This window comes from Arctopsyche grandis, chromosome 1, assembly GCF_051622035.1.
Source record: "Arctopsyche grandis isolate Sample6627 chromosome 1, ASM5162203v2, whole genome shotgun sequence".
Taxonomy (NCBI): Eukaryota; Metazoa; Arthropoda; class Insecta; order Trichoptera; family Hydropsychidae; genus Arctopsyche; species Arctopsyche grandis.
This window is the reverse complement of record NC_135355.1, coordinates 30101038-30123959: the sequence shown is the minus strand read 5'-3', so window position 1 is coordinate 30123959 and position 22922 is coordinate 30101038. Positions and strand designations below refer to the sequence as shown.

The window sequence follows — 22922 nt, the reverse complement described above, 5'->3', positions numbered from 1 at the left end:
TAGATCAATCATTCAATAACACAATGATGAAAAGTAGTCATTACCTAATTCTTCACCGCAATGGGAGCACTTTTTTTTTCCGCTGACGCTGAGCATTTTCTCAGACGTGTCGGCAGCAGGTTGTGCAGGAGCTACAGTAGGCGGCGGTGGAGGCGGTCTGTTTGTGTTCATGTTCTGCACTCTTTGGGTTAACGTCTGAATGACGGCATCCGGAAGGTGTTTAGATCTTGTCCCGTTGGATTGATTTGTTGATTGCGACTGCTTTTTAATGTTGCTTCTCAATTGATCGATTCGCCGCTGTTCTGCTTCCTGAAAAGTTCAATCGATAGAAATTTAGCACCGAGGTTACATTTCTGCAGGTGTGTGAGTGTGTCGATGCAATTATTTATACCTGAATGAGCCAATGTTGATGGTTGTAATTGAAATTTTGTGGAGGTTCCGAGCGACGCTTTGGCTGAAGCCAATCAGCTGTGGGGATCAATCGTGAACGAGGAGCAGCACTCAATGCCTACAGGAGAAATAAATTATTTCAATAATAGTTAAGATTGACACAACTAATAATATTAATATGTGGGGATATGAATGTAATTCTTTATGATATAATATGAATTTAAATATATCTATGTATATATATAAAAATGAATGTCTGTGTGTGTATCTCGAATAGGCTCTTAAGCCACTGAAGCGATTACGATGGAACTTTCAGGATTTGTTGTATGCATGTCCGGGAAGATTACCGTGAAAAAAAAACGGGAAAAAACGGGAGCGGAAACGGGAAAAACGTTTTCGCGTTGCGACCAGGGTGTTCGCTGCCTGCGTTGTTCCGAAAAATGGGAACGGGAACGGGAATTGCATGCGTTATTATGGCATTGCAACGCATGCCGGGGTTCAGCTACTTTATTATATAATGATGAATGTTTGTATAATATCATTGTTCATTTTAAATTGTGAATATGTATGTATATTTTCCGTTATTTGTATGTTACTATAAGACAAATAAACTATTTCAAATGATAATAATCATTTGAAATAGATAAAAAAATATATTAGAACATGATATATGTATACACAGATATGGATCGTAAATTACATACATCAATCAAATTCTTATACGAACCAAAGATAAATTGACATTATCAAAATTTCAAAGAATTTAAAATTAATAATCAGGTTTTAATACAGCAATTTTCCCCGTTGAAATGTATAAAACTGGCCTGATAATTTATTTAAAAAGTAAAATAGCCTTTAGAACGTAAGATGTAAATAACGGTTAAATAAAATTACCTGTAAAGTGTGCCTCGACATCTGATTGTGAGAATGAATATTGTTCGATTGTTGAACTTGCTCTGATGGCTTTTGCCTCAGCATCAAGTCGTCAATGTTTGAATATTCAGCTGACGGTATTCTGCTATTCCTAAAATATTGAGTTAAAAATAAATAAAATGCTTGAAATGAGCTTGAAAAGTTACATATCACATTAAATCATACCTAAGCGTGATTTCACGTTCTTGCAATTCCAAACTTCGAGTCGGCTTCGACGGAGGAATGGGTGGAGGTAATTTTTTGTTTGTGTTCTTTGGTCCGTTTGTATAATTCATCGGAGAAAAATGAGACAGTTCAGATTGTTTCATAGCAAGATCTGGCATTGATTGACGATAGTTAACACTAGCTGGAGTCGGAGGGGCATACGAATAGATTGGTGCCTCTTTCGTTAGCGGTGTGGTAAAAGATTGCACCATGTTTATATCTTGAAGAGATCTGCCGTTGATACGACGCGCTTGGGTTTCCTTGAACATAAGACTGTCCCTTTGGCGTTTTAATTCTTCCTGTTCCAGTTGAAGCAATTCCCTTTCTACCCTCAATACTTCCTGAAATAATTAAATTAAATTTTAGACATATCATTGTATCTTTCTATTGATATAGATAATGTAAAGCTGTATATTATGGTAAGCGAAATAGATAATGGCAAAAACAATGGTGTTGTTAGCATTAGAGAATCGACAGCGGCAAAGACGAACGTGTATCATTTGATTCAGTGTAATCAGTGTGGAAAGTTTTCATTTGATTATACCTAGTAAATGTTGAGTATATATACATAATGTAATGCTTGTCAATGTTGATTTTTGCCAGCATAAATTCTCTAAGACTTTTATAGCAGATAATAGAAGATATAAAATGGTAATAATAGAAATGTATATGAGTAAGAATTAATCATATTGTTAAATTTTGCACATAAATCGTTCAAGATAGTGTGTGATTGATCAATGACACATTTTTTATTTAACATGCAAGTGTCTTCATAGATATGGTTTTCTTATTAATTCAAGAATATATATGTTTAATCTTTTAGATAAAATTATGAGATGTATATAAATATGTACGTATAATATAATAGTAAAAATTGATGTAATAAATTGATTTTTATTAGATAGAAAATCTCGTTTTACATATATGTACATATATTATAAGTATGATATATAATACAGTGCACACACCAAGTATAAAAAATAGTATGAAAGTAGAAAAAATATGGATATACACATTTATATAATTTGTCATAGTTTGGTTAAGATAATAATAAGATTATATCTAATATGCACGATTTAATGGTGTCAATTGTATTTGATTATTCACCTCAGAGTGCCCATCATCATAGGAATCATTGCACCTTTCGATTATTTCTTTTTTCTGAAATTAAAATAGTTACCATGTTTGTTATATACGGTTAATAAGGGATGCATTTCATTAAATTAATAGATTAAAAGGAAATTCAGCTACTTTTTGCTTGTAGTCAATTAAATATAGCATCTTTGGAAAGATATATTTACATATACATATATTCACATAGCTGAGTTCCCTTTACGTTTGAATATTTTTAGTGAACATTTTCGTTTTTAATCACAGCAAGACATCAATTTAGTATTCGTTACAATAAATTTAAGGCGGCGTATGTTAGATGTATTAAAATAGCATTAAACGACGCGTAACAGTTTGCATCAACGAATAAACACCATAATATAATAATTTATAATTGGGTTTTATCTCAATCCGTGTTATCAGACAAAAAGTTAATTACATATTATCGATGGATTTAAGATGTTAGATAACACGTTTCCAACTGAAATAGTATATTACATTAAATACTAACTTGTTGTTCTTTTATTTGGTCTTCGAGACTTTTCATTCGATTTTTATCGCCTGCATTATTTTCGCTATTGACGTGGGTTTGATTTTCGAGAATCATTTTTTCTTGTTCAAGTTCTTTTAATTTATACGTTAATTGCTGTCCCATGACATTTTGATGCGGCATTGCAACAATATTTACGTAATTCCTCTCATTATTATCGACAATGCTAATCAAATCGCTTTCCTTTTTGCATATGTCTTCATCGGAGGTTAAGCTCGTGTTTGTAAATGGCTGTTAAAAAGAAAAAGATATTAATATTTGAATAAAATAGACACACAAAGTAAAATTTTTGAATATTTCTTTTTGAATCCTCAAACCAAATAGAAAATATCATATTATTTACTTTAAATTTCATACATTAATTATAGCAAATATTTGTTTAATTACCTCACTGCCTTGTCGACTATGCTGTTCCGACAATACATCTGGTGATGTCTGTTTATTGGACCATGGGTCATCTGAGTGCACGCGATCTAATTCGACTCCGGAATCGCGACTCTCGCCAAGATTCGAATCGGAGTCGTAATAGAGCGATTTTCTATAATACATTTTATCAACACGACTTTCTTCCTGCAAAAACGTGGTGATGTCTGGCCTTGGAGCGAGCTTCAATTCAGGTTCTAGATAGCTATCATCGTCCATTCCTTCGATGCCGAGAAAACTAGAACGCTTATTACGGATCTCTTTCTTGATACGCTTCGTCGAATTGAGGCGTTTGAGTGGAGCCTAAAAATGATATAAATACTTTAGTAAAATAAAAATTCAGTAAATAAATGAAATGGTGGAAAACTGTACTAACATCTCCGTTGAGTTCATCGTCGCCTATGTCATCAACGGGAGGTGGAGGTGGTTTCTCTTTTGGAGGTAGCATTGCACTGACAGGTCGTCCTAGAGGCAATCCAAGTACGTCGCTGTTTGAAGTATTGCCGTGTGGATACAATAATTCAACGTTTTCATACAGCGGTATAGGTTTTGTAACCGGTGGTTCTCTTAGAATGACGGGAGAGTCTACAGAAAATTCTGGTGCATTTGCTTCAACGGAAGTAACATTAGTTTTGGCAATATGTTCTTCCACTTGCTGCAGGACAGCGTTTGCGGGTTTGTCTTCGGTCATTTTAATTGCACGTGGTTCGATTTGATCCTCGGTATCGATTAATTGGAAAGCGCTTTCTAAAGCGTCAAACACCTAAAACATACAATATATGATTAGACATTATTACAACATATACAATTATTAAAAATGCATGCATATACACATACAAATAATAGTGAACTTCATGCAAAATCAAATAAAAATTGTTGCATGCAAGATATCTAATCAGGTGATTTTACACGAAAGTAACTGAAAACACTAATCGTTGAAATCAGCACTAGGTTAACTTTAAAATTTAAACAAAAAAAAAACCCCCCCTATCTAGTCGGTGATAAAACTTATCACTGTACAATTTGAACATTAGTTTTATCACTAGATAAACTTGCTAAATGATAAAAATACACGAAACAAAAATTATATTCACAATCTGTATGCAAATTGGATATTTTTTGTATATATGTATGTAAACAAATGATTTTTATAGGACAAGGACGTGACGTAACACGCTTATTTGTCAGGTTTTGTATTATAAAAAAATATCAAATATATACATCAAATATGTAATGAATGTAATAATTTTCAAATGATATTACAAATATTATATACTAGAGTAAGCATAGCCTTATTAATTATGACGTAGTTTAATACAATACATATAAAACGCTATACATTTCATGAAGGCTTATACTGAAGAGTATCTCCTTATAAAACATACATACATAAGCAGATGTGGTTAAATTTATAAATTATTAAAAAAAAGCATTCACAGCACAAAAACAACAGAGAATATAAAAAAAAAACTCATGCAAAAGTTAAATAACACATAAGTACACAGAACACCAAGAAAGGTATGAAAAGACATACGTGTTGAACTCCTTGCTTTATTATCCAAACGAGAAACCAGAATGATAGCATAGCTAGGAAATTTTTACAGAAATGAATGAATCATGGCAAATCTCATGAATCCGTTTAGAGTGTGGTCGAGAATTCACTAGTCACATTTTGAAATAAATGATGCAAATGAAACTCATCTGAATGTCAGTCGGTGTGAATATGAAGTGTGCAACCTTGGAGGTTTTAGTAGATGTAATGAGATAAGAATGAGAAGAAAACAGAATACACAGTCGTTTGACGTCATGAGATGTACTTAAGAGGGGGGCAATAGGTACATTATGAAAATAATTATGATTATTTTCAATTTTAATTATATTTCTACAAAAAAATTGCTTCTACAATACGTCAATAAATATATAGGTATATAAAATATGTATTACAGTTCAAGGATTATGATGTGTTTAATTAACAGTATTACACATATCTAAATATAATAAAGGGAGTTTTGAGGTATCGTATTTTGTCACAATCATAATTTGTGCATTATATAATAAAGGTAACAACGATCTATCGTCAATACATTCTAATAGTTGTTATTATTCAAATGTTGATACAATGTCATGAGATAATTTAATAATATGTATTCGATTGCATATTATGGATAATTTTATGCCTCATAAATCCTCGAAGTAACTTATGTATATAATTTTCAAAGTGTTATTAAATATTGAATAGTATCATAGAAAAATGCAATGAAAACATTTCACCAAAAGCAATGAACATTACAATGCTTTTAGAAATGTAAACGTACAACATACACATTTCACATACACATATATTCAATAGTTTAGTTGACATCATTCATGATATTTTTATTACAATTGAAACTATCAGCCGATATGGCTTTGGAAATGTCGCATATGAAATTTCCATTGGCCTGAAAGACAAACTTTTCTTCGTGACAGTTTGACTCGAACTTCTCTTTGATGACGTTAATCGGATAATTCGGCGTTGTGTCGACAACGGGACTAGCGGGTGTGCTCTTATTATTAATCTGTAAAATGGTCCATCGGCCTGTCGATTCTAAAACGGGCGGACTCTGAGCAAATTTGTTCGGCGATGCACAATGATCGGGATATATTTTATTGGAATTTGACAAAGGTGGAGGTTTGAATCGGGTCGATAGCGAAGAATAAGTTGGATTAGTACACATTTCAGATACCGTCACCACAGGTTTATCACAAGACAATATAGCTTTCGATTCATCTCTAAAAGTATTATTAGTATCGTTAGTTGAATCTATACCTTTGCTATTATTAATATTATTATTATTAACTAAAGAATTTATTTCGTTAAAGTTTACATGTATCAGCATTTTCCCTTCGAAAACAATATGCTCACTTTCCGAAGAGATCGAATTGTCGTGTAGACTTACGCTATTGTCCGGATCCAGGGATTTCACCGTATCTTCTTCATCTCGGTCGAAGCACACACTATCTTCTTGAGTGATCGGCTCTTCCTCTTGTAAGGAAATCGCTTCTTCAACGCTCTTCAACTCTTCATTAAATATAACCGTGTCTTGAGAGTTTGTCGACGTTTTCAGCAAGGCAACTGAGAAAGTATCGCATGGTTCGTCGTCTTGAGAGACGGCACATGAGACGTCTCCGGTGTGGATTCCGCTGTCTTCGCGATCAGTATCGGTTCCCGTGCAAATGTCGCCGCATAGATCTTCCAAACTTTGGATGCGTTCGAACTTTTCAGAGAGAAGATTATCATCGGTGTCCAAACTATCCAGGGACCGGTGGAATTTTTTGATATCGACCAATCCGTTGACATTTGTTTGACCGTTTATTTGATGATCGTTTTGGGGTTTAGAATCAGATACGTTAGTTACACTATTGAATTTGAACTTTTCAATCACCTCTCTCTCTGGCGACACATTCAAATTTGATTCTTTACTTCTGGCAGAGTCCAGATTTGCCAATCGATCTTTTAATGTTGTTGTAACGATCGGAGTCGAGACTGTATTTACGATTACTTTTTCAGACGTATTTTTCGTATTTAAACTTGATAGCCGATCTTTAATAGATACGGAACTGTTTAGATCTCCGTTTGATTTATTGAAATTATTCTTATCGACAGAATCTACCGTCTTTTCCAAACTGTTGAGACGATCTTTAAGTGTTGTAGTATTAACAGCAATTTTGCTATTTACTTTGTTATTGATATTGTTAGTATCTTCAGAGAGTTTTTCCAAATGGGAAAGCCTTTCTTTAATAGACTTTGAATTTGTAAAATCAGATTTGACGGCTGATTTATTTGACAGCCCATTAGATTCTGGCGAACTTTCTTTTTCAAAAACTTCTCTCTTTTTCAATATATCAACTTTGGGTAGTGGCTTTTTATCTATCAAATTTTCAACACTTGATTCTCGTTTTGATTCGAATGATGACAGTTTGTTTTCGATTTTACTGCCGATAGAAGGTCTTCGAACACCATTCGACTCTGGCGATTTTTCTTTTATGCCGTTGACTTTTGTTGTCACAATGGCATCACTGGACAACTTACTAGATATGATTCTAGACTTGTAATTTTGTATGGCACCCTCGTATGTGTATTCTTCCGGTTCTGGGGAGCTTATCGTGGCTGTCGTACATGTGTCGTATTCGTTCGCACTAGAACCGAGCTTTCTATTGCCTGTGTCACTGCTCGACATGTTGTCCAAGTCTGAGTGATTCTTATCAAGGTCCATACCGTCACTCTGAAACACCAAACATAAGAAATATATAAGTACTACAAATCAAAAGTAACATTACTCCACCAGTAAATCAATATATTCTTACAGCTAAACTATGATTGTCGCAGTCTTCCGAAAGACTACTCTTTCCAGAAGCACTGCTGGTGCCTATTCCTAGGTCGCTGAGGTCGTTGTTGTCTTCTTCGCTGTAAATGGGAAGTGGGGCACGACTGCTGCGTCGGCCGGCCCTAAAATTATTTACAAAGGTTAACTTTTATTTCAGCACAGGAGAAATTATTCAATGTGTACATGTACCATCAGTTAACAAGTGAAAGTGTTTAGACGCAATCGAAATCTCACGGAAAGAAAAATGAAAGGAAGTACGAGTGCAGCTGCCAGTGCAACAAGTGTCGACACAATGAACGGTAAAATTGTATGAGAAAATTCCAAAATAAAAAACAACAACAATAACGATGATGAGTGTGCGATGTCGTAATTAACGCCATCTCACAGAATATCTAACAAGTTTGAACTAATTCTTTACAATATATTTTGAGAAAATTCACAAATTATACGGGGGAAGGGTTAATTTGATAAATTTTTGCTTCAATGCGATCCTTAAATACACATTTTTACTGTTTATATTTTAATTTCATTTTGTTACACGTAGTTTAATTTCGAATATAAGTTAGTTTCATTAAAAAAGTTTATTTTTAGCGTTGAAAATGTATTTTATTTCTATTGAAAAAAAAATACCTGTCTTCCATCATTTCATTGAAGGTTTTAGAGCGTCGACGCGCTCGATCGTGCTCTTCCGATTCTAACCTTTTCACTTCCACACACCGTTCGATTATGTGTTCCACCTGCTTTCGTCGCGAGCTTTTCCAATTGTCCAAATTCTAAAAAAAAAAAACAAATAAAAGGGATTATTACCTAAACGAAAACACAATTTTAGAAATTTCTCCACCTATAAACGCCTGTGCGCGTAGCGTTTCACTAATGCAAGTAAAAAAGTTTGTCTTTTATGGTAATCACCGATGACCTTTGCCTTTAAAAAAACAATAGTTTTTTGTTTGAAACTTAAGCTCGTCTTTCGAGCTAACATCATCATCATCTACTAATTAACTCTCAAGTTCAACTATTATATTTTTTTATTCGGTATGCATATTGTTAAATTAAAAAATAACAACACCCATACAGGAAAATTTTGAACAGTAAAATAACTTATAATATACGAGTATACTATCCAGAACAAATGCAATAATTATAACATTTTCAGAGTTCACAGTTCAAAACTCGTTTGGCATAAAATATAGGAAGTAGTTCAACACGAATACACAATTTAATTCCTATTGATTTCGGATCTACATATTTATGTATGTAATGTTTTTCATATCAAACGATTTCAATAATTATTTTTGGCAGAATCAACCTTGAACTAAGAATTGAGATCCTGTATATTACATTATTACTTAATATGATTTCCTCAATTTCTTCCATAGCTACAGCGTAGTGCACTGGTAGAGCTATTTCATACCAGTAGATAGGTCGTGGGTTCAAGTTCCAGCCAAATACGCTGCTGGCGAGGTCTTGTGGTTATTAAAAAATACAAATCGACCGTCTAATTTTAGATTCTTCCAATTTTCTAACTTAATTTTTGTGAAGGATCCAATAAATCGGTATCCTCCCCCTACTTGGGTTTCTCGCAAATTTAAGTTTTTAGCATCTCGAATTTGTTGAATCTTATAAATGCTACCCAAATAATGTATTTCTCGCAAATTTATTGTGTATCAAAAATTTGTTGATTGTTCATAGATGCCTCTATTTGTATTCTATGAACTGTCAAAAATGTTAGTACTTACAAATGTACAAAAATTAATCCAACCATATGTATCGCCTTGAGGTAATTCCTATCATGGTACATATGATGTGTGTATATCAAAATAAATATATATATGTACATACATATGTATGTACTTCTTCAAATTAATTAATATTAATTAATTCTTGTATTAATTTCGGACAATAATGGTTACTAACCGATTGCCAATCCTCATGGTGATCCCGACGTACATCTTTGGCGGTTTGCTTCTTGACTTCTTCAGCTTTCCGTAGCTGCTCTTGAGCTGATCTGTACAAATGGCAGGGCCCCACCTTCACGAATTGCAAAGCATTAGCTGGTGGTTTTGGAGCAGCAGCCGACGCAGCTCTAGACCTCGCTGCCTGTAGGTACTCTGGACTCTCCATGCACAACTGTAATGCGAAAAGAAAACTAATTGAAACAAGGTGAAAGCCCAAAGGTGACAAATAACTTTCTAAATTAGTTTGCGACTCATCATTCGAAAACTAATGAAACAAAATCGCATTGATATTATTTCAATAGGTATAGTTATGTACATACATATGTACTTAAATAAGCGAAGTAAATATAGAAGAGGCTTGTAAAAATCCTGAATCTTTAAATTATTCTTTGGACAGAGGTCATTTGCTTAAGGGCACAGATACAGAGTGGTACGTGGTACTTTCTTTTTTAATAGTATAGTAATTTTTAATGTAAAAAAACGTTATCACGTCTGATGTCTTTTGATGGAGTCTTTTCGATGGTATATTTTCCTTGTATTAACATAAGTTTGTCCTGGATCGATAACGGTGATTGCCATATTTGAACAAACGTAGAAGAAACTTGTCGAAATAATAAGACCGTACAAATTAACAATGACATAAGACACGCCCATTCACAGCTGAAATCTATCTTGGCATGCCGTACCGCACGATTCTGTGTGTCTGCGCCTTTAATAAGGCAAACATCCTATTTTGTTATCGGCTTTTTAAAGTAAAATGCAACTTTATTTAATAAAAATATGCAAATATTAAAAAAAATTGTTTTCTCAAGGTAATGTGACACAATTTAATGTCAAATTACTGCTAAAACCATCTGATGTACCAACATAAATCGTGCATTTTTTCATTTTGAGAATAATCAGCAAAAACATAATGCGTATGCAGTTCATTAGCACAACGAACGAGTAATCAACATTTTTATTAAAAAAACAATGATTTGTAGTACAAAAATGTTCGTAGCTTTTCTTGCTTCACTTTAACCCTTAACGACCCGCACGTGCACAAAATTGTTAAGACAGTAATCGTTCGACCTTCTGAAGTTCCTCGCTACGTCACCTTTGATATTTGGCTTGGGGAATGTTAATTCTTGAAAATACCAAAGGGCGAGGATGCGAAGGTCACGGCTGATCGACCCTGGCGATTGCTGGCGAGAGACCACGTCCATCTCCACAACAGTACGGCCAAGTATCCGACTATCGAGTGCAACCGAGAGTAGCAAAGTTTATTAAATCGATCAAATCCGTACAATCTTATCTGTGTAATCATTACAGGCAGGTATATAAATAAATCCGAAAAATGTCGGTGATGCTGATGTTCACGGTCAGCTATCTACATATGGTGATGGTTGAGTCGGAAGTTCGGTCGGCTGAGCACACAGTTCACATACAATACCAGTTCCAATCTGAACTGGTCGAAATTGGTGTGTGAACTCATAACTATGAACAGTGGGAAAGCAAGCCAGTTCAATTTGTATGTGGTTACACGATTTGTACTTTTCCATGTACAGAATGACGGATAAAATCTTAATTGTAAATGTGAGCGATGGTATCTATGGTTTATATTCTACGTCAAAATACACAGGAGTACATTTTAACATTTTATGACTATGATTGTATAAAATATTTACGTACAATCCCAATTCTAGACGAAAATTTTGTCAAATCGGACTGAATGCACCAGCTGAACACATACACTGATCATTTCGATTAAATGTAAATAACAGGTACGTGGATTTACAAATGGATTCGTTTCATTGATTGGCTCGATGTGTCAATCATACACAATGAGAATTTGATTTCTTGCTATTAGTGTATTCATACAATCTTACTACTGTCTTACATAGTGGAGTGTATATGTTACAGTTGAAGTGTATTTTCAGTTGCAATATATTCCAACTGGTGTTTTAGGTCATTCATGTTCGAATACAATTCAACTAGTAAATTATATCTCTACAAGCGCAAATACACTTGCAACAATGTGCGCCAGTTGTAATATAACAGTTGAGTTTTGACAGCTCTGATGTTTTTACGAATGCAATAATGTGCTATTATTTTCTGGATATTACGAATAAAGGTAATGAGAACCGTATTACTATAACTCTAAGAATGTGTTCTAAAAAAAAATGTGACTTTCCAACTCAATTTACTAGTCAAGTGACGTTTTCACGAAAACCTAAGCTCTCCGTCTAACCTGGTACCAATTTATAGTTGAACTGTATTTTCAGTTGTAATATATTTTGGCCAGTTGGAATATAATTCGCCATATGAATCAACTTACGTGGGTTAGACGGAATATATTCCAAGAAGTCAAAATATATTACAAACTATAACGGTAGTTGGTACCAGGTTAGATGGAACATATTACAACTGAAATATACGCTTAAACTGTAACATATCTAAAACTGATTATACATCTATAAGCATTTATTCACTTTGAGAGCCTCTGAACTAATGCATGTATTATATATATAGGCTAGATTCGAACGGTGACAAAAATAAATAGCTAATTTGAATTGGTTACAACAAATTGGAAATTTAAATCGGTTCTGATACGATCGAACCGGTCGTCAAGGTTGCGGGCAATTGGACTATCCGTCCGTGTATTGACACAATGATTTGAAAGCAATGTTTGATATACGAGGGCCGGGCGATAATTATCTGGATTGACTAATCTATCTTAACATTGACAGGGATTTGTGACCTTGATATATTTAAGTCATTATATAATTACACTAAGCCATTGCAGCACAAGTTATTGAAGCACCCGCCTGTGATAGCACCTGTTCACATAACAAAACCAACATTCGGATGTAAGTTTTGGATTTGATTAAATCAAAAGCTGATCTTGAATTGAACAGTTTCGAATAAAGTAAAACTGAACGAAAGTGAATGAGTACATACATATGTATATATGTATGTATACCAGTGGCGTGCGGTGACTTTTCAACCTGAGGATGCTGTCCAAAACACGATCAGTTAAGTTTTTTAAATTTTATTTTATTCTTCCAAACATTGTCGAATGGAAGCGTTTTGGAGATGTCTTTCTTCAGCAGTGGATGGTGAATGGCTATAAATGATGATGACGATAGAAGTTATCTAAAAAAGAATGTTTTAGGATTGTAACAAGACTACTTTTCTCGAAAACTGGCTACCATTAGTTAAGGCCAAAGTTTTCGGACTTGGACTTGGACCATAGTCCTGTCTAACATTTGAGCGAGCTGTCGGCGGTCAAAGGGTTATCATACTGTTGTGCCACATTCATTTATTCGACGTGACAGCATAACGGCACTCGCCATAGTGGAATTCGTGTCCTGTCCACACGCGCACACGACCAGAATTCACTTTTTTCCCCTAACACTGATACGGTTTCTGCCAACGCCTAAGCCAATTCCGACACCGAGGAATTTATTCGTAAATGTTAAAACTGACTCGTCTTATCTGCGACAGTGTCGTTGACAGAGGCGAAAAAAAAATTCTCTCGCTAAAAACATTCCGGGGCACATTAACTAAATCAAACACTGTTATCAGCGGTGGCTTATCTTAATTAAATTAGAGGTGCGCAATAATGGGAACAGTGAATCATGGGGCACTTTGACTTTGAGGCGCCCATTGCTTGCATATTTAATTTATAATAGCTTTCATTATCTGTATTCAAATATGACCGTCTCACTCTATTGCATTATTCACCTATGGTTATGGCGCATGCGTTTTTGATATCTGCAAAAATGATAAATGAAATTATGCTCCACGTATTACGTAGAGCCAGGGTTCGGTGATTATTCCATACAAAGCGATCTCGCAACACGTCACTAATATCTCGATCACGGAACGTCTGGCACTCGAAAATTCCATCCATCGAACTATCATACTAACGAGTACTCGAGTTCCAGATATTCCGTATTGGCCTCAGTTGAAAATAATTTATTACGAGTATTATCTGTAGTACTGCTGGTCAGATTTAGATATTTGTGACTCCGAATCGATCATTTCCTATCAAAGTTAGCCAATTTATCTGATTTCATTGTTGAAACAGTTCCTTATCAAATTGGCAAAACACCACCCTACTTACTATGCCACTATTTGAATATGACTTCAAAAATTTATAATCTATAAATTTATACGTGCAGAAGTTTAATACCAAATATGTCACTCGAGGGCAACCCGAAAACTGCATCATGGAAAAATATAAAATTGTAAAAATGTAAAAATATAAAATATAAATAAGTTTAAAAAAAATGAATACCAGTATTTCAATATATATATTTTTTATAATACGAATATGTATTTGTATAAAGTAAAATACGTACACACATATTAAATATTGCACCCCAACCATTACTGGTGACATATTCGTTATTCAAAACTCAAAACAGAACATTATAAAAAAAAATTATTATTATTCATCATCGGCTGTCTTTCTCAAGTAAAATAAGAAGAGGTTAGTAAAAATGAAATTTTGAATAAAATTCAAGATAAAAATAATATTTAAAGCCATGCATTTACTACAAGATAAATATGTCGATAGGCATGTTAAGCTATTTCAAGTACCTTGTCAAATTATTATGTATTTGTAATTATATATTTGCTGTATGCAGCTGGAGTTCCGTCCTTGTTCGTAACGGTCTAAGATTTTCTTAAGTCTAATGATAATTCAACATCGAATAGTATGATACAACCTTAAAAGTGTAGCTCTGAATTAGCTGACAATGACCCTATTAGATAGAGCCATGTCACAGACGCAACACAAAATTTGTAGGAGAAAATCAAAACTAATGAGATTTTAATTCGAGTTTGGCAACAACGACGTCCTGTTTACGCAGGTGTTAAAAATTAATAAAGCATCGACATTTTGTAATCATTAAAAAGAAAAAACTACATACATATATTATACACGCAATAAAATAGCATAACGAAAGCGAGTTTGCTAATGAGCAAAGAGCGATAATTTCCTCACACTTCCTCGGACGGATTTTTTCGATAAGAATGTCAAGTCGTAAATTACGATACTGTAGTAAGTAGGTAAGCGAATAAGAAGAAGATGAAAAATAAAATACGAAATAGTAGTCACAATACGGTAACGCTGTAAATTTTGCCTAGTCATGAGAAACGGCTAGGAATGACAATTATTTAGATGGGATATTTGCGATTCGAAGCACGCGTTAGTCGACTAACGGCAGCACGTCAAAATGCCACAGACAATATTGTCCTTCAGATCAAGTACAGGTGGATTAACAAGAGACCGTTTAAACTTCAGCGATAAATGACACGAAACATGATAAGTGAAATATCCATACATAGGAGCTGTTATACATATGTATATTCAGTTCCAAAAACACTATTTCTGTTTGACTAAATTGACAAATTGCTATCAATTCTTTTAATTCGATATGTCCAGAATCTCGGAAAAGCAGAATAAAAGTATTACAAACCACCAGTATTTTTAAATATTTAATGTCAGGGCTGCGCCTACCGTGTGTAAAAATGTGTGCAACGCACACAGGCAGCCGAAATATAAAGGCAGTCGAAATAAATGAGTCGAAAAAAATGATATTCCTTAAAAAATACGAAACAAGACACTACTACTACTTTTTAAAATTCATTTAAGTTTTCTTGTTGTATACTTGTGGATTTCTTTTGCACGTTAAAACTTGTAATACACTCGAATTATAATTCGGGGAAATAACGGGATAACAGGTATAGCTACGGTCCGCATAGAGATAGATCTTTAACATGAACCAGAAATAACAATGTCCTAATGTGGAACTGGGAGTAAAAACACTATATTTTCATGAATGAACTTGAAAACGTTGTCTCTCTTGGTCTTGTTCAGAACTAAACGATTTGTTTTTCTGGTTAATTTTTATTGTGATTAAAATTTTCAACACTATACCCCGAATTGATACGATTTATAGAAATGCTGATAACATTAAAGAGCGGCCGATTTAACTTTGCCCAACTCCTATGCGCAGCCCTGTTTAATATTTTGCAAAATATATATAAATATATGTATATATCTCGAAAGGAAGATAAGTGGACTTAAGCCACTTTCAAATATAACGGCTCATATGTATGTAGGAGAAGCAACCATACATACATATGTTTCAGTTTAGTATGGAGTTAGTCGCTGGTGATGTGCCGTTTGATCGGTGGATTTCAAGACGCGGAAGAGACAAAGATCTTAATCGAAATTTTCGGTAGGAAAAAGATTAAACGCAGTGACAGTTAAGTGTGACAGCAGGAGACAGTTAACCAGTTACGGAACGAATCAGTGTCGATCATTGATTGGAAAACAATGGAGTTTGGAAAAGTGACGGGCGAGCCACAGTTTCATAATCGAAAGTCACGGTTTGACACAACCACTCACCCATACAAACGTATATAGGAAGTGGAGAAATGCTTGAAAAAAATTGTCAAAATTAAAATCCATCCAATGGAAGTCTAAAATTATGCACGTAATTGATTTAGTCGATAACGGAAGGATTGTGATCGATTTACCAACTTGAATAATTTTAATAAAATCGACTTTTCTTGCTAATTTATAAAATTATTAGTAATGAAAATAATAGCGATATTCAAAATATAAAAATTAAAGGAATGAAAAAAATTCGGGTGTGACCAACCCATGACTTTATCTATGTATTTGAGGAATATAAGAAGGTTACAAAACAAAATTCAATATTGAACTAATAACTATGATAGCGATACAAATTGAGCGCGAATATATGCAAATACTTGCACAAGACAAAAGTTCTACTTCCGGTTGTCGGATTTTGTTCAAATTTTTTTTATTATTTAAAATCAGTATAATTATAATACACATTAAATATCAAGAGGATAAAAATAATATAAAAGGTCAAAATAAAATAATGAAATATTGTTTTAAAAAAAAATACTACTTCCGGTTTACAAATTCTGACCAAAACGTTATCAAATCTAAGTTAGTACATAAAGAATACAAATATAAATTTTCAGCTCAATACGTTTAGGGGTGTGGACAGGATCCAGGCGACAACATTTTTATCCTTTGTAATAGGAGAAAATCCCACTTCCGGTTCATTAAATTTGGTGATTTAATTTTTTAATTTTACTTAAAATCACTATCTTTATTATACACAATAAATATCAAGACGCTTAAAATAATTTAAAAGGTCAAAATAAATTAATGAAAAAATAATGAAATATTGTTTTTAAAAAAAATACTACTTCCGGTTTACGAATTCTGACCAAAACGTTACCAAATCTAAGTTAGTACATAAAAAACACAAATATAAATTTTCAGCTTAATACGTTCAGGGGTGTGGACAGGATCCAGGCGACAACATTTTTGACCTTTCTAAGACGAGAAAATCTCTCTTCCGGTTCATTAAATTTGGTGATTTAATTTTTTAATTTTACTTAAAACCACTATTTTTATTATACACAATAAATATCAAGACGCTTAAAATAATTTAAAAGGTCAAAATAAAATAATGAAATATTGTTTTAAAAAAAAATACTACTTCCGGTTTGCGAATTCTGACCAAAATGTTACCAAATCTAAGTTAATACATAAAGAATACAATTATAAATTTTCAGCTTAATACGTTTAGGGGTTTGGTCAGGATCCAGGCGACAACATTTTTGACCTTTCTAAGACGAGAAAATCTCTCTTCCGGTTCATTAAATTTGGTGATTTTATTTTTTATTTTTACTTAAAATCACTATCTTTATTATACACAATAAATATCAAGACGCTTAAAATAATTTAAAAGGTCAAAATAAATTAATGAAAAAATAATGAAATATTGTTTTTAAAAAAAATACTACTTCCGGTTTACGAATTCTGACCAAAACGTTACCAAATCTAAGTTAGTACATAAACAACACAAATATAAATTTTCAGCTTAATACGTTCAGGGGTGTGGACAGGATCCAGGCGACAACATTTTTGACCTTTCTAATAGGAGAAAATCCCACTTCCGGTTCATTAAATTTGATGATTTTATTTTTTATTTTTACTTAAAATCACTATCTTTATTATACACAATAAATATCAAGACGCTTAAAATAATTTAAAAGGTCAAAATAAAATAATGAAAAAATAATGAAATATTGTTTTTAAAAAAAATACTACTTCCGGTATACGAATTCTGACCAAAACGTTACCAAATCTAAGTTAGTACATAAATAATATAAATATAAATTTTCAGCTTAATACGTTCAGGGGTGTGGTCAGGATCCAGGCGACAACATTTTGACCTTCCTTCCGGATGCTTCCGGAAGGGAAAAAATCCCACTTCCGGTTTATTAAAATTAGTGATTTTTTTTTATTTTAATCACATTGATACAAGAATTATACTTGCATTTTTTCGTGAAGACCACACATGTTTAAGGGGTCGAAAAAAATAGTGGAAGAAAAATCGAACAAGAGTAAACTGCCACTTCCAGTCGACGGACGCTTACCAAATTTTATACATAACTTGGTATTGAGCCTTAACTGATCGATATGAAATTTCAGTTCGAATAATCAAAAGGCTTTTGAGAAAAACATAAAAAACCTCGATTCTCTAGAGTAAAAGTACTACTTCCGGTTCAGATAAAAATATTTAAAAAATATAAAATTATAAAAATTATTATTTCTAGTACATGCAAAAAAAATTCAGTCCGATTCAGTTAGTAGTTTGGGAGAAAATCGAATTCAAAAACTTAAAAAAAAGAGGACACCTATAAGGGGAGGTACCATTTCCGGTCAACTTAAAAATTTGAAAAAAATTTACGTAGTGTCTATAAGAATTTCATTAACCGATACTAAGTTTTGGTTCGATAGGACTAACGGTGTTGAAAAAATCCCCAAAGTACACAGACACACACACAGACACACACACAGACACACACACAGACACACACACAGACACACATACAGACACACACACATTTTTTCTAGATCATTAAAACGTGATCAGTAATCGATTCTGAGTTCGAATCAGTCAAAATCTCGAGTTCGAATTTTCGCATGATCACAAAACTTCATCTATTGTTACTACGTACATAGATAAAGTAAAAATCACTAAAAATTTAAATGTTACCCAATTTATTGAATTATTGGTAATAAAATTGGTATAAATAAAAAGTAAGTATATTTATAGTGTATCTGTATGAATTTCATACACAAACAAATCAATTTAACCACTTCATCGCCATAAGCGCACCGGTGCGTGCTCCGTATTTGAGGCTATGACTCGAAATTAATTTTGGTTTCTTCACAGTGACATCTAAAAATATCCTGTGATACCAATGAAATTGAAAAAAGTCAATATTTTTCGTTTGTTTGTGATATATTCAAGAGGTAGTGTCAAGGGTTGACAATAAATACATATAATAAAATAATCGAATCGGTTTCTACAAACGCTTGGCGATTAAAAAGGAGTCGGAGTCGGTCGATTTTTTTTACGACTCCGACTCTGAATCCGCTTGAAACGCTCCGACTCCACAGCCCTGGTACAAACTGATCAATCAGTATTTATAGTTCATTTGCAGAAGCCTAATCATTTGGATTTGTACCAACGAATTGTTTGTAGTCTTAAAAAAATTTTTTTTTCGGTCAGAGTTAATCAATATCTATCCTTTTACATCGATATTTCTAAATAAATAATTAAAAATATCCGTACCTACTGGTCCCCTATATATAATATATAACAAAATAGCCTTATCTATCTTTTTTATCAAACTGTATATAAAAAATTGACATTGTTCCGATTATCTATTTGTATCGATATTAATTATTATGATATGGTACATAATAATACGTAGTAGTTCGGTCGAAATATTTTTTGCTACCGTTCCATAAAATTGTCGACTCTCTCTTACTTCTAAATTGTTTTGTGCAACGCTAAAAACATTCGACATGGCGAATTCGAAAAACGAAGTTATTTACGTTTACAAATACAATGTGTAATACTTGCGAAACATTTATAAACGCTAATCGGTTTGTTTGCGGTAATAATTTTTTTATAATGTTCTGTTTTGAGTTGCGAATAACGAATATGTCACCAGTAATGTTTGGTGTACAATCTTTAATATGTACGCATTGTACTTTATACAAATACATACTCACATTAAAAAAATATATATTGAAATACCGGTCATCATTTTTTTTAAATTTGGGAAAGGCGATGGACCCAATTTTATATTTTTCATGATGCCGTTTCAGCTTGCTCCTAGCCATACCTATGGTATTAAGCTTGCAAATATATACATTTATATATTATAATTTTTTGAAATGATATTCAAATAGTGGTGACAGTTGTTAGGATGGTATTATGGGTAGGATGGTAAGGAACCGTTTCAATAATGAAATCAGATGAATTGGCAAACTATGATAAGAAACGATTGACTTGGAGTCACAAATATTCAAGTTTAACCAGCAACACTACAGAAACACTCTTTTCAAACGAGGTCAACCCAGAGATCGAACCAGGCAACCTCTCGGTGGTTAAGCATTAACGCAACCAGCGATCTGGTTTTAGCTTATATTTAGAAAATATGTAATAATAATGCAATTGTTTGTATGTTAAAATGAATAGATAATCGAAAATTACTCTAATTTTACACATTACTTAATATTGTGTATGAAATTACATTGCTTTCCTAAGAATGCAATGTAATGTCGTCACAGTTGAGTTCTTTTCGTACTAAAATAAACCGTTTAAAATTTAACTAATGACGCTATTGTCTGATTCTAAATTGAAAATAGACCGTGAACTTTGGCGAGGACAGAAAAAACGAAAACAAAAGGCGAATTTCAATGTTGGACTATTAATCAAGACAAGACACGAGAGCGTAATACGCCGAATGGCATATGCACGATTCGAAAATCAATATGTAGATAATTTTTGCCATTGGAAAAACGCAGTCTTCAAACTAAAAAAAAGAGAATAAAGGAGGTATGTAAAAAGAAATACAAAACCGTGGTGTTTGGACGAGAAGCCCCACGCAATATCTTTTTTTTTAAATTGGCTTAACAGGAAATTGATGCAATGGTAACATGAACCAAAAGATTGTACTCGAATTGTGCTAGCGTTGCACGGAATGCTAGTAAGTAAATGTATATTGAAAGGAAAAATGAACAGACGAGTTAATAATTAAGTATAAAAAGTCACAACAATTTGGAGCACGTATTTACATACTTTTAAAATGAAATGACTTTATATAGGTTCTGACTTCTTAGTATGTACTTATATGCAGGGGCGGCTCGTACAAACGAACTTTGGTGCAGTGACCCACCCGTAAAAATGAATAAATTTATATCAATATCACCATCATCATCATCTACAGCCATTCGCCATCCACTGCTAGATGAAGGCCTCTCCAACATGCCTCCACTCGTCTCTGTTTTGCGCAACTCTCATCCATTTCACCTCCACATTTTCCTAATTTCGTCTACTCATCTTACTTGTGGTCTTCCTTTTACCCATTTGCATTCTCTCGGGTAATGTTTTAGCAAATTTTTGTCCACCTTTTGTCCGGTCTTCTAGCCACGTGGCCCGCACATTGCCATTTTAATCTCTTCCGTATTACGTTTATTGTCTTTTCTCGATATGCCATGCATACAACTTTTCATACTTTTTTGAGTGCATTGGATTAGTGTAGCAACCTGGCGTTGTATGTCCAAGTTTCACATCCATACATCATCACAGGGAAAACACACTGATCAAAGATCTTTTTCTTCAGGTAAAGTGGCATTTTTGATTTAAAAATCGCATTCATTCATCCAAATGCATTCCATCCTAATTTCATACGTCTCTTTATTTCTTCTTTACTACAATAGGTTTTTGAGGTATTTTTTCCTTTTATGCTGTACATTAACATTATAATAATATAATAATATGATTACTAATAAAATAAAATAAAAATTGTAAAATAGAAAATGATCAGTAGATCAATAGCTATTAAAATAGATAATGAAGTTGCTTTCAACTGCTTTCTCAACTTTGCACTCTATAGACCCCATAGATATAGAATATTATATATATATGATTGACCCAAGTTAAATTTTTTAGCTAAAACACGTGACACGTAAAGTTAATAGATAAAATCTTTTTTAATGGAAATTGAGTATTGGAGTTAGAATGGAAATGAATCGAATCGTTTTAAAAGCAAGAAGAAATGGCAGAATGTTTAAAACTAAGAGACTGATATCGCTTGTAAAAAAAATAGGACATCCTTCAAAAATCAAAACGCTGTTCACACATAGTTCCATGTTCAAGTATTAAATTACACAGGAAGACGATAAACTGGAGTATCGGTTATAAAAGAACAGGAAGTCTATACACCAAAAGTATATACATATATAAAAGTGGAGGTACGTACATATACCACGTTCTTGTAAATAAGACTATATGAGTGAAATATTGGATAATCAATCATCTTTCAAAACAAGCGTAACGTCATCGAGGTGGAGGAGGTGTGGCCGATGCAGCATCCAGCATCATGTCATGCCGTCGCAAAAGTGTCCAAATTGCATAACGGCCGACAAAGAGAAAGGAGAGCAGGCCGGGTCAAATTTGGAGCATAACTGGATTAGCTGAGTTGGTGTAAGCAACACCAAAACATGGTTATTGCGAAATCGGGTGTGATAGATGGATGCAAAAAAAAGGCAACCAGATAAAACTAAATTCCCTATTGGAACTTCACAACCTTGAATTAATATATCTAGATTGTAAACACATTGAGATGACTATAGTCGTATAGTTAGGCAGTATGATTGATGTGTTTTCATAATTCCGACAGGCTTTAGTCCCAAAAAACACGAATTTGGAAGTGATAATTTAAAACCAATGTAATCAATTGTAGTTTAAATTTCATATCATTGAAATTTTTGTTTTGAGATTATGTGATTTTGATTGAAGCAATTCGAACCATAGATTTTTAACATATACATATAATAGGTGTTGTATAACTTATAGGTAATGT

General features: G+C 33.3%; 1 protein-coding gene across 1 annotated transcript in view; it reads right to left on the bottom strand.

The window, feature by feature from the left end:
- The window catches only part of smash (smallish), a 138608-nt gene that overhangs the window by 1461 nt on the left and 114225 nt on the right, over positions 1-22922 (bottom strand). Inside the window, exons 7-18 of the mRNA XM_077428180.1 lie at positions 9892-10104; positions 8608-8750; positions 7958-8099; positions 6550-7875; positions 3987-4373; positions 3575-3913; positions 3149-3418; positions 2635-2688; positions 1489-1868; positions 1285-1414; positions 392-508; positions 45-309 (exon numbers count right to left, since the gene is read on the bottom strand). Coding sequence (XP_077284306.1) covers positions 45-309; positions 392-508; positions 1285-1414; positions 1489-1868; positions 2635-2688; positions 3149-3418; positions 3575-3913; positions 3987-4373; positions 6550-7875; positions 7958-8099; positions 8608-8750; positions 9892-10104 — 3766 coding nt within the window. The remainder of the gene's footprint in view (positions 1-44; positions 310-391; positions 509-1284; positions 1415-1488; positions 1869-2634; positions 2689-3148; positions 3419-3574; positions 3914-3986; positions 4374-6549; positions 7876-7957; positions 8100-8607; positions 8751-9891; positions 10105-22922) is intronic.